This window comes from Nelusetta ayraudi, unplaced genomic scaffold (assembly GCF_046127955.1).
Source record: "Nelusetta ayraudi isolate G7.1 ecotype Tasmania unplaced genomic scaffold, CSIRO-AGI_Nayr_v1 ptg000059l, whole genome shotgun sequence".
NCBI classification, from domain to species: Eukaryota; Metazoa; Chordata; class Actinopteri; order Tetraodontiformes; family Monacanthidae; genus Nelusetta; species Nelusetta ayraudi.
This window is the reverse complement of record NW_027466109.1, coordinates 4,267,029-4,280,338: the sequence shown is the minus strand read 5'-3', so window position 1 is coordinate 4,280,338 and position 13,310 is coordinate 4,267,029. Positions and strand designations below refer to the sequence as shown.

The following is a 13,310-nucleotide window of genomic DNA, read 5'->3' as shown; positions in this document are numbered from 1 at the left end:
GTGAGGGTCCTGGTCTGGGTCCCCCCCGGAGTCCCCCCACACCCCTTCTCCACAGTGTGGGGTCATGTAGGGGTGAGGCTCCTGGTGCCTCCGAAGGTTATTCAGGAGTCAAGCCGCTGTGAGCCATTCACAGGGCTGGGCTGTGGAGCAGGCAGACGCTCTGTCACAACGCCGAGGCCGGGGCTGACCACTCAGCGGGCCGTGGGGCTGCCCCGCTAATGGGACAAGCACCCCCAGCTACACCGTCCTTGTAGCACAGAGCCATAAAAGAGCGCAGGAGGATGCTAACCAAGATGAATGGCGTTTTTTTTTCTTCCCCCCCACCACCACCCCCTCAGCTCATTCTACACTAATCAGCGCTTTTCATTTGCTGTGGCCCAGCGCCAGCCCCTCCACCGACAGCCCCCCATTAGAGCCAGATAACGTATAAATTCATTAAAGTCAAAGAGGGACGTTAAAATGGCCATTTGTCAGATCTGCCTTTGTGTGTCCCTAATGGTGGCACATGGTTCAAGGCATTGAGATGATTTTGGTCCGGCTCCTTTTTCACTTCTGGTGAATTAAGAGAGGAACGTGGGAACTTAGGGGACGTGCATGTTTTCCCTTATTGTCATGAATGGATGCTTTCCAAAATACATATACAGAGACTTATGCCGCTAAACTGAATTATTTGTCATGATGATATTTTGTTTTAGTTGCCTGTTCATCATGATGCCAAAGCTAAATGTTCTGTTTTTTGGGGAAGGACCAGGGATTATCAAGTCCATCCGTCAACTTTGGAAATCCCCCTCCCACCACCACTTTGCCTGCACACACATACAAACTCAGAGTCAATGAAGCAGCCCTTTGCAACTAATCCCTTTGTATTCACACCACCATTCCCACTAAACAATGTCCCAAAGCCTAATCCTCAAGCAAGCTCAACAAACCTGGGCCACCTGCTTGCTGCAATACCCTCAGCAGCCAAAAGGCTAACAAGCCACAAAGTCACCTTAAAACAGAACTCTTCTTTTTTTTCTTCTTAAATGGAACAGAGCAATGGAAATGCATCCAAAACACATTATTTTCTTGGACCTGCACATATTTCATTCCCAACCCAAGTCTTTGTCTGTGCCCAACCTTCTCTGGCATCAAGGCGCAACGTTGTGGATGCATCATCATGGGAGATGTTTCTCTCCATCTGCCTTCAGTAGCCCATCCAGCGCTTTTAACAGAGGGACCCCAACCCTCCTTCTAGACTCCCCCACCACCTCCATTCTGACAACCCTTTCCCCCCCACTCTATACATAAGCCTGCGATGATAAGTGTTTTACCTCTTTGTGTTGGCCGGGATAAGACAATGCCACACAGCCCTACAGAACATCATCCATCTCATAGGTCATCAATCTGGGACACAAAAGATGAAATGTTGCTCCAGCTCCCCTCACAGCAAAAGGGGTTCTCTTTGCTTGGATGGACCACTTGTCCTCTACTTCTTTTGGCTGCTTTTCACAGCTGGGTTGGTTGTTCCCCAACTAATTCTTACTCGGTGAGGTACAAAAGGGGAGTTCTATTGAAAGCAACTCAAGATATTTTGTGGGAACATCTGTAATTTCACTGCAACTAATCACCTGGCCAAATGCAAAACACTGCTGTGTTGCAATTTTTATGAATGTGTTGCTGAGCATCATGTTGCAAACTGAAATGTGTCTGACAAATTAGATATGACTGATGAGAGAGCCCTTTGTGAAATAGATATAAATATTAAATCATACATTGTTTGTTAGGCCTTTCTGTTTACAATTTGAGTTAACACTTTGATGCCCAGCAAGGTTCTTTTGTCTTAAGTTGTTGCCTGTAACAGGTTTTTTGATGTTTTCTTTTCATTCAAACACAATAATCCATAGAACATCAATGAAAAACTACCAAGAGGTCAAAATTGTGTGGTTTCCACCTGAAAACAATATAATTAAACCACATTAATCATGACACAATTTAGATCAGTGGTCTAAGTGATGGCATGGCTAAAAAAAAGAAAAGAAAAAAATTCACATGATTTTGAAAACAATGCAACAGCATGACCATGTCACGCTAACGACAACTTAAACCATTGTGACAACATTATTAGGTTGTCCTCGTAATCTGTTGCTTTTGTCTGGATCTGAGGGGCTTTAAACACAATCAATATGATGAGCTGTCCATTGAGGAGGGACACCATCCACACCATTACCACTGCACTCCAATCAGACACGGTTGGATTATCAATGCGATCATGACACTCAATGCAAGCGGACACACTGCACGCGTATCTTGATTCTGTTTTTTACAAACTTGAGGACGACCCAGTGCTGACAGTGTCACAAGACAGCGTTACTAAGAAAGGCCTTGTGAACAGTTTACCGGATATTACAGCCATTAATGAAATTGCATGGCTTGAACTGGTTAATGGTTCTTATGTGATGAGCAGGATAGACTCCAAGGCAGATGGTCGACCTCTATGTTAGACTTTACCTTGCTGTGATAAGTAAGGTGGGGGTGCCTCTCGGAACAGAGCAGAACCACTCCAGCAGGGAATAAAGCAGACCGCCTCAGGTTAATCTCACTATGACCTGAAATACCCACAAGGGATTACTGATTTTTAGCACACAATGTCACTCACCACTGTGCTTGTGCCATTTCGAAAAATTACAAACAAAATGCAGGAATATGTCCCCAAAGGAAAGGATTTAATTTGCTAACATAGATAACATAGCATAAGGCTAATTTAGACTATTGGACATTTTTTGGTTATGTTGTCAATATTGCTAATTAATTTCCCACCTTGGGATATAGTTTCAAAAAATATTATCCAATATTGTATCATATTTTATTACTCAAATAAAATGTAATGCAAATGTATTCCCCTAATTCAGTTCTATACATTTTAATAAGTGGTTAAAAAAGCCATATGCTTCTGCTCCCTGTCGTGACACTTAAGAGTACTTCTTGGTAGAATTTAGATGTCAGCTCACAGAAGCATTGACTGCAGCCACTGTTTCTGTCTTTAGAACCATCCCGTTTAATTACCAAGGGCACCAACCTCAAACTCAGTTGGCTGCATAATAGATACAAAATGCATCATTCAAGGAGTCAGATGAATTTGTTTTGTTTAGCTATTTTTTAATGTCAATGCATAACCTCAGAAAGTGTTAAACGTTTGCTCGTGTTAAAAGTGCACTGAAGTGCACTCTTGATAAAGGAAAAGGTTTTGTTTGTTTTTTTGTTGTTTTTTTTTTCAAATGCAATTTAGGTAAATGGGAACCCCTTGTTCACTTGGGCTTCTGTCCACAGAATGTGTAAGGTCTTGACCAGACTTATAATGTGCGAGAATTGTATTTGGGCAAGATGAGTTGGTTTAGATTATTTGGATCTCTTGTATTAACATGGCACTCGAAACAAGAGGAAAATGTCCACTTCAGCAATTTCTTCGCCATAAACTATTATTATCCTGGTTATCACATTAGTCAAACTTCCCTTATGACTTAACAAATACAACATTATCATCAGTTCATCATTTCTCCCTTACATAAAAAACAAACAAACATTGTATTGTATTATAATCGGTGCTATTTTTCCCTTCGCGCTTATAATACAATTTTGCCCCCTTGTGGTATTTGTGATTATAGCACAAAAACCGTGCCGCGACGTTTCGTAATGAAAAAGATTTGTCCATCTCAGGCACCCATAGTTACGGTAAAGTCAGACGTGTATTTATCGGCTTCGTACAGGAAGTGTGTAAACCAAACACTTCAAAGATGAATCGCCTTTAGACCGCAAACACTTCATCTAATACTGGTCACTAATGAATCCCGAGAAGGATGTCATCCAACTTATTATTAAATTTAGGAAGTCATCGTCAATATCCTGCCATGGATAACGAACCAGACATCATTTCCATCGACCAGGGAGGAGAATGGGGTAAGCGGTGATATTTAGAACGTTGTTGTCAGTGTTGCTAACGCTACGGCTAGTCGCACCGTGATGTTTGAGAGACGTGTAACTAATAAAATTGCTATAAGACACCCTTTCTTGACGGCGGCTGCCCGAGAAAATAGTGAAATACACCCGACGTCTTGTTTGTTTTTCATGTTATTGATTCACGCTAACTCAGTTAGCACAAGCTAAGCTATCTGTTGATATGATGTAATACACTGTTGTAACATACTGTAGAGCTACAGTATGTAAAAACAGTCGTAACTAATAGCTCTATTAGTTACGACACATGTTCTCCAACTGGCATACAAGGGTTTTCCACATTTTTAAGATAGCGAACTTCACTCAAAAAATAATGAAATATAAATTTTCACTTGTGATATGTCATGTTTTTGGTTATGTATATTTCTGTGTAGGTTAACTGATGGCTGTTTATGATACTAATAAATAATAATATTATTATTAAATAATAATAATAATAATAATAATAATAATAATATGCAGTTCTATAGCCAAATTATTCTAGTAACTTGTCATAATATCACAGATAAATTTATTCACCATGTATTTGATCCACAAAATCTCATTGATTATTCAACAATAGAAGAAATGAAAGACCTTGTTTGCCAAATATTGCTCCTGGTACAGAAAGCGTTTTTTGGATTTTCTTTTTATTTATTTTTTATTCTGTAAGTGTATCTAAAAGTGGAAACACAGAGTTTGTCCCACATATGTCACTGTACACTGGACTGTGATATGCACAGACCTCAGCCTCTTTGATGAGCTGGAGAACCTGGGAGATGCACAAGATCTGCTGGAGGCCTTGGATAATGCAGGCAATGTGAGTAAATGTTCTGTCATCATGCAAATCACTGGAGACAAAAATAAGTAATGCCAGAAGTGCATGCGTGTCATTCACAATCTCTATGGACTTATGTGACTGAACCAGCAGCTCCTGTCGTAATATACGTGCTCATGGACAGAGCACTGTAATCTTCACACACATTTTATAGTGTGCTTTCCTAACACTTTGGTTTGTGGTTTTACTCTTTAAGACTCGATACCTCAGCACAAATGAGTAACTTTTGAGAGAATGATGAAAGGATTGCCCCGTAAAACAGGGTCCCTGTTCTAAAAACATGTGTTTTATTCCTCAGATCAGCGAATGTCCAGTCCTGGACTTTGATATTGACATTCTGCCCTGGAGTGCAGGTGACACAGGCAGCACCTGTACAGGTACAGCAGCTCCTCTTTACCTCTCGGTGAATATGGTGGTTCGGAACATTTAGTTGTCACAATGTGAACATCTGAACTAAAGCGAAAAAAAAAAAAAAAGAGAGATTTTCCTTTATGCTTTTGATTTGCATATTATGTAATCTGGGTTCTGTGGTGTTACCAAAAGTGAGCTAATATTGTCTGCTAACTGTTTTATTGATGTTTTAGCCGTTTCACTAAGAATTTGCGCCTCACCTACAAAGTCAATATACAGAGGTTCAAAGTAGGTGTGTAGGTAAGGGCTCAGCTATTAAATGGATTGATACTATTTATTTCAATGTAGCGTTAACTGTTGGTATTTTTGGATAGATGATGACAATTGCAAGGGTGCCATTTCATTTTTATTCAAAGTGCAGTGGCTTAAACATTGGCCTTATGTTTAAGTGTCAATAAAACAGCATTTTAAATCATTAGTCATTAATTTTTAATAATAGCATTAGTTATAAAACAGGTTATTAATGATATCACCATCAAATAGAAAAGCCTTCGGTTCACCAAAAAGGTTTTATGGAACATCTCGACTGTGCTTAGGCTTTGTTCAATTTTTAAGAAAAGATTTTTAATGAATGCCTCTGCCTTGACTTGGACAAGAGAGGCCCAAACACTGTAAAATCCCATCCATCTGCTTAGAATTGACCAGAAAATGCAGATTGTCACTCATTTTAAATTTCTTGTCCTTGTGCTTCCAGATGGTGAGGTGAGCGTGGACTCTCTTTCACCTGCTCACACTCTGAGCTCCGTCCCGTCCCCTTCCTCTGTGGAACCCCTCTCCCCGTACTCTTCCCAAGTAAGCTCCTCTCCGTCCCCTCTCCTCGCCCTTATCAGTCTTTGCTCCTTGAATATTATTTTCAATGCAAATTTTACCCATCGCCATGCCGGTCACGAGTATTTGCATGCCCACCCCCCTCAGTGCGCACCTTCTTTTTGTCCAGATGGTGTCCGAACACTGACAGCTGCTCTTTGCTTTTAGATTGTCACACACACACACTGGAGACACCTATTCACAAAGCCCTGAAACACCTTGTCACACAAATATTTCGCTGCCAGTCTGAGCGTTACCCCATCCGGTCGTTGGGAGAAAAAAAAGGTGCTGACAACTTCAGAGTCATTAGCATAATTTAGCAGGCAGATGTTTACGCACTGTGTCACATCAAGGGCGATGGTTGCGTCTTTGTTTGGCCACAGCAACGCTTTTTTCCACGAAGCCAGTCGCCCTGAATCCAAGGACAATCTTGGCAATCAAATACTGTGTACATTGGCAGAGAAACATATAGTTCCTGTGTATGTATTTTATTACTTTTTTGAAATGCACTGATGATGAGTGGCCTGTGACTGTTGCCAAGAGGATAACCAGTTTGGTGTGTAGTTTTTTGGTGCCATGGCCAATACCAGTGAAATATCATCATCAAAAAGCTCTGTAAACACATTTGTTTTATTAGCACGTTGCTTACTGACTGTCTGTGAAAACCACACACAGCTTGTTGTGTTTATAGGAAATCCAACTAACCAGTTAGGCCAATATGATGGAAGCATTTCTTCTTGTTAAAAACATATGGACTGGTTTTGCATAATTTAGTGGATTATTATTTTTTCAATTAAAATTAAATGAGTAAAAATACACAACTGTTTTAAAACTTGCTTGATGATTACAGATGTTCAATTATTATTATTTTTTTTTCTGTTTTAAAGAATTGTACACCACTGCTAAAAAAAAAAACACCCCAACATCATATTTTTCAGTAATGTAATTCCAAGCAGTTATATTACCACTGTGATTAGCTTAATCATGCAGCACAAAAATGTCTTCTCTTTCCAGGATGAGGCCCTGTCCCCGCCATTGCAGCTCTCCCCTGTTTCGGTCTGTTCAGAATCCAGCAGCTTCTCTACAGTCTCAAGCCCAACTAAGAAATCGACGAAGCGGACCAGTCTGTCCACCAGAGGTGAGACGGCTTCCATCACCACACCTCTGCTCGTTCAACTTTATTCTATGTCTGTTTGCTCTGTTTAAAATAATAGAACATTCTTGGCCTGCAAAAAAACCCCTAATATTTATAGAAGGAAAAACTATCCTGTGCCATCCTGTCAGTGCCAAAGTTTCCTCCTGTGATTTGAGTTGCGCTCTATCCTGGTACAACAAAGAAATGTTTTATCCTTGTTTTCTCTCTCTTTGTCTCTCTCTCGTTCTTTCATAACTTGATCCACAAGCCAAAGAAGCTCAGCCAATCAAGAGGCCGCTACAGATTGGCCCAAAGGTTTCCATCCAGCCAAAGCCGCTGATTGCGGCCGTGCCTCTGGCTCACTCGCCAGCTCCTCTTCAGACCAAGACAATCATCATCCAGTCCGTGCAGACCGCTGTGTTGCCCATCGTGAAGCCAGCGCCTATCAGCATCCAACCAGCACCCCCTCCTGGTCAGTGTTCTCATTGCATCATTTTGACACATTGCCCACACCTGCACATGATGACTAACGAGACATGTGTTACTTCAAGGGGTATTAATAATATATCGTGGCTTCAGTGAAGTCATGGAATTATGTGAGTAGTAAAAATAGTTTCTGATGGGTTTGTTTTTGTTTTTGCTTGACAATCATAGAAGTACTGTATCTTGGCCAGCAGAGGGTACTATTAACTCAGCTTTCCACCCCTAGTGAGTTAAGTCTGCCTCACGCAAACTCACTGCACCACAAGAATCAGCTTCAATGTTTGTGTTGTGTGGGGAGATTGTCCTGCGACCCCCCCCCCCCCCCCCCAATCAAATGGGTTGTTATTGTCTGCTTCGTGATTGTGCGCGCACATATTCCGTTTGGCCCGTCTTGTAAAACCTGGTAATCTTTTATGTTACATCATCCGCACTGGGGCCCAATGTAAATACTTATGTTATTGCTTGAGACTGGTGTGGGCGGAGTCTTTGACCCCGTCAAGTCGAATTTGAGCTTGGCCCGTCGCAGCTGTCTGGCAGCAGCCGAAACATCAGGCAGCCGGGGCCAAGACATCAACAAGTACGGACTTCTGATGGAAGTCGGTTCCAGCCCAAAGTCTCCGCCTTTGAACATCTTACACAATTCTGCCGTGAGATTCATGCATTAGGGCGATTGAAGGGGGGAAAAAAAGAGACAGGTTTCCGTGATGACTTCATGTTTTAATAATTTCTGACCCAGGCAGTCTCGGCCTTTATTTTTTTTTGGCTTTTTTTTTCCTTTTTGTTTCCCCCAAAGAACAAATGGGCTGACGTGCGCGCCCAAGACTTTTAATCTCATCTGACTTTCATCCTCATGAATTCTTCATACAGATGGTGAACCGGGCCGCAAGACAGCGCGTTGGCACCACACACATTCATTAGCGGGACTGACTAACACTTCTGCATGATTAGCGCTGACAGGATGTTTGGTATGGGAGGTGAAGGATCTTGGGTCAGTGTGAAGAATGGCTCCTGGCACGGTCCGACAGGGAAGGGCGGCCTCTTGGGCTTTGAGAAGCTCCTCTAAGAGGCAGCGGGACCTGAGCAAACTCGGACGAAACGCTGCGTTTGGCTGGAGTTTTGCCCTCTTTTTTTTTTTTTTTTTTTTTATACCTGCAGGTCATAATTCAACCTGAACGTGGGCACACATGTATGTTTGTGTGTGCTCCTGCACCTCTCGGGCCTGGAATGTGGAAGTTTTAAGAGTGCAGGTCGCGACGGTAAACATCTTTCCACCTGTACTTTAGACACACGTCCCGTTAAAGATGAGGGGTTAATGTAGGTCAGGAGGGGCCCTGGGAGTCCGACCGAACCATCTGCAGCGGCAGAGCAGTGTCAACAACAGGGCGCTGGAACTTCCACTTCGAATGGTTGTTTGATTTTTTTTTTCTTTCAGACGGCCAGAGAACACATACCCACGTATCAGTAGCAGCCGACGAGCATTCCACCCAAACCATACGGTGAAAAAGCGGATTAGAGCGCAGCCGAGACGTGTCATTTGACAACACCTATGTCTTGTGTCTCCTCTCTCCCGCAGGGCGTCCCATCGTGCTGTCTCGGACGGGGCAGGTGCTGCAGATTCAGACGCCGCAGCCCGTCGCCGGCAACGTCCTCACCCTGCCGACGCTGGTGCAGGACAGGCCCGCCCCCGCCGCCGCTCCCCCTGTGGTCTCTGTCTCCTTTGCAAATCCTTCGTCTGACGAGGACGTGAGTGCCGTCCACATGTTGTCACATGACTCCTCCCCCTCCCCCCAGCGTGTCCGTTTCATTGACTCCACTGGCTTTAATCCACTCTTAGGTCACATGCTTCTCGTTGCACATCATCAGAGGGCTCTTGCCGCCGCAGGCCTAAGGATTGCATAGACCCGTATGAAGTGGTTCCTTAGGATCTTATGATGTCACAGACAACATGTCGACACTTCCCACATCCCATCCCACCTTATTTTAATTGAGCTATTTAGTCGCTTTTCTTAAACATCATTTCAGCCTAATTTTTTTTTTAAACTGAACCACTAAAAAAATGTATGATGTCAATGATGAAAGATTTTTCCGCACTTAAGTATCACGCAGCTCGGGGAAAATCCCTCAAATGTGTCATGTTTTTTATGGAGCAATTAGCTTTAAACCTGCAATTTGATCTTTTGTTTGGCCACTCTGGCAGTCTCACCAATTAAAAAAAACAAAAACTTAAATGACTTAAATTGTTTGAACAGTGTCCAAAAGTAGGACTTGACACATATGGAGTGTGTTGGTGGATCTGAGGTGATTTTGATCAGCCACACAAAGCACACATCACTCAAGCTTCCCTGTGGTGTTATTTTCTCCCTAAATGTTTCTTTAAATGCACTTTTTCAATTTGAAATAATTTTTAAGATCTATGAATGAAGTTGGTGGTCACTTGTAGTACATTTCCATCTGGTGTAGAGAATCTACAACTTGGAGCTGGCTTTTAACGACCAGTGTGTTTGTGTCTAGATGGCGACACTCAGTGTTTTCTCAGGCTCCGGGCCCCTCGGCCAACAGTTCCTGATGATTTGCTCCTCATGGCCTGGGAAACATCCTCTTACCTTCTTTCCTCTCGTGTTTATTTTGTTCTCCCCCCCCCCCGAGTGCAGGACGTCCTCTGACACAGCCGTTTACATTTTGCGGTCCAGTTTTCGATGCGACCCTGAAACGAGCAGGCGGGAGACGTGCGCGCTCCTCTCAGTAACGCTCATTCGGTCGCTCATTTTGTGGCGACACTAAATCAGCGGCAGAAAGGATCCGGTCATTCGCCTTCACATCACATCTGATATTAATAATCACCCTCTGTTTTGCTACACGTACGTGTGCAAACACGAGTAACTCACGAGTGTCACCGCGGTCCATTTTTCCCTGCCAGTTTAATTTGCTGTGACGTTAACGGAGCTCTCCGCTGGGATTTTGCTGAAAATCGCTCACCCTGACTGTCGTTTCAGAAAGTTTTATTATCGCGCGAGCCATCAACACGTGACCCGCGACTGTACAAATAATCATCCCTAAATGCGCTCGAGAGGTACATGGCCGCAGCATGTGCGAGACAGTAGAAGGTCTGTGAATACGAAAGAGGACGAAACAGCAAAACATCAAAGGCGTCGGTCATTTTGTGGAACACGTCAGAGCAGTAATGATGTCAGCAGCATCAGGTCTCGCAGAGCTGTTGCAGGGAGTGTTTCTAAGTGAGCCGTGCCCTCCTTCTTTAATACTTTTAGATAGATTCGTGGAGAAAAACAAATTTCTTCTTGCTAAAATTACCGTCTCACCTCAACACAACCTGACATGTTGTTTTCGTGGCCCACCAAGCTTATGAAGCACATCCTGCTGTGTGTGTGCGCGCGTGCATGAATGGTGTTCTGCAGCTGTGCTCACTTTATAACTGCTCACCGTGGTGTTGCAGCACAGTGAAGGGCGTTGGGGGAGGTTGGTTGGTTACAATGACTGTTAAAGATGGCATGCTGGTACCAGGTGCTAACAGCATGATGTATTCACAGTGCGTCTTTGTGTGTGCGCACATATGTACAGTATGTAGTATGTATCTACATATGTGTGCGCGCATGTGCGCTTCACGTTTGTGTACAGATTCGAAAAGTCACGCAAGCGTGCGTCTCGAAACGCCTGCTAACGATTACACGCTGCAGGCAGGTGCTGTGCAGGATGAAGCTTTTGCGACAGCTGTAAACAGCCATCAGGGGCCGGGCCACTGTAAAGTAATGAGCTCAGACACACCCCAGGGATTCTATGTGTGTGTGTGTGTGTGTGTGTGTGTCTGTACGAAAGAAAAAAAAAAAAAAAAAAAGAGCCTGGAATTGCAGGCCGCAACAAATCCTGCCATGGGAGGGATTTGAGGATTAACCAGGGGGTCCCCACAAAAGTATAGTGTTAAGGCAGATAGGAAGGGGCTCACTTCCTGCTTCCTCCATGAAAGAGGAGCTGTTTGACTTTGAGTTCATTTTGCATAAAGTGTTTTTACAGGACTATATATAGAACACTTGCACACAGAGAGCGAGAGAAAGACCAGTGATTAATCTAATCCGGCTGAAACTAATGACTGCTTCGCAGGTGGATTAATCCCCAGATTAATGCTTCATTCAGAAAGTGTGTATGTTAGTAAACTTGCTTGTTAGGCTTGTACTGATAGAAAATATAGTTTTGTTTCTTAAAGGGTACTTTTTGTGCATTCCCTTGCTTGCTGTGTAGAAACAGAGTTGTTTCGGCGTTCTCGTTAGCAGAGATTTAAGCCGTGATGACTCGCATGCTAACGCTAAAATGTTGGCGATCAGAGGGAAGCGAGACGGCTCTCTCCTCAGCTGTCACCCCTGGAAAAAAGACATTAAGACGTGCACATGCCATGACGTATCAGTGGGTGAATTAGTTGGCAGCTGTTCCTCGTTGTTTTCCTTTGAACTGCACTGATTCGTCTTTGCATTCCCGCTCGGCATACATTGCGTTTACAATAGCTCCAGGTCCTATATTTTCACCACATCTGGTTGTTTTTTGTTTTTTTTTAATGTGCAAAAGCTGCTTTAATTTTAACACTGTGCCTATGGGAAACCACTTTAAATGCACAGTGCCAAATTGTGTCTTTAGCCCAAGTTTGCTTTAAATTAGAGCTACTCTTGCTCCCTGTTGGTCATTAGAAACACTGCCAGCAACAATTAACTTAATTTTTTCAATCTGCTGCAACGCCATCCCATCAGCGTCTGTCCAATCAGTAATCATCATAGCATCAATAGCGACATGAGAAATCCATTATCTGGAACCAAATGCTCCTTTTTTGAATATTCAACACCTCATTCTGACCCGCATTGATTGTCCATGCAGATCTGGCAAGACTTGAGACACAAGAGAAACGCAATGCGAAAAACAGTATTGGAAAGAATTCAACATCAGGGGTCACTCACCCACCATGTGTGACGCAGCTTGTAGGTGTTTATGAGCCACAGTAAAAATCGGGACACCTTTTCACCTGAACTCGCCCCCACTTGGAGAATCAGATGGTTTTACGCTCGCTTCCACCTGGTCAAGCTCCTTTTGGTGCAGTTGGATCCTAAATGATGGCGTGACGGCGACACGCTGAGATCTGTCGGCCTTTCAACCACCGTCTGTGTCTTTGTTCATCCATCAAAGAGCTGTTGAGCAGAAATGTGTCTCTCAAGCATCAGCTTGGGCAAGTGCAGAACAACATTGTTTTCTTATATTCTGGCTTTTCTCCATTGCTACTTCAGATGTTGTGCTGTTTCCATCCATTCAGTGGACGTTTGTTGAGAAATGCCATTTTGGTTGTCCCACTTTCCTCCTCCTCGACCCTCATCTCAGCAGTGTTGAGAAGTTCCCCCTGCTCTCCACTCCCTGGTAACTGCTCACTCCCAGCGTTCCCAGGCCCGGGATAGTGGCACAGCTCCCAGATCTGGGCTGGGAGTCCGAGGGGTTTCTCTGGAGACGGAACACAAATACCAGGATCCAAATAACTTAATCACCAGTGGGGATATTAGGTCCAGGATCTTAGGAGCTCACCCTTTGCCTTTTGTGTTTGGAGAGGTCCAGGGGATGGCCGCTGGGGACGGGATGGTCCTCCAAGGTGTTTCGGCGATCTTGCTAATTTGCAGTAGG

The 13,310-nt window shown here is 43.6% G+C and overlaps 1 protein-coding gene across 1 annotated transcript in view; it reads left to right on the top strand.

Annotated features, from left to right (window-relative positions):
- Nucleotides 1–3,716: 3,716 nt before the first annotated feature.
- Nucleotides 3,717–13,310, top strand: part of atf6 (activating transcription factor 6) — a 27,953-nt gene continuing 18,359 nt past the window's right edge. Inside the window, exons 1-7 of the mRNA XM_076039505.1 lie at nucleotides 3,717–3,936; nucleotides 4,716–4,792; nucleotides 5,109–5,187; nucleotides 5,916–6,013; nucleotides 7,043–7,166; nucleotides 7,441–7,635; nucleotides 9,220–9,389. Coding sequence (XP_075895620.1) covers nucleotides 3,837–3,936; nucleotides 4,716–4,792; nucleotides 5,109–5,187; nucleotides 5,916–6,013; nucleotides 7,043–7,166; nucleotides 7,441–7,635; nucleotides 9,220–9,389 — 843 coding nt within the window. The 5' untranslated portion in view covers nucleotides 3,717–3,836. The remainder of the gene's footprint in view (nucleotides 3,937–4,715; nucleotides 4,793–5,108; nucleotides 5,188–5,915; nucleotides 6,014–7,042; nucleotides 7,167–7,440; nucleotides 7,636–9,219; nucleotides 9,390–13,310) is intronic.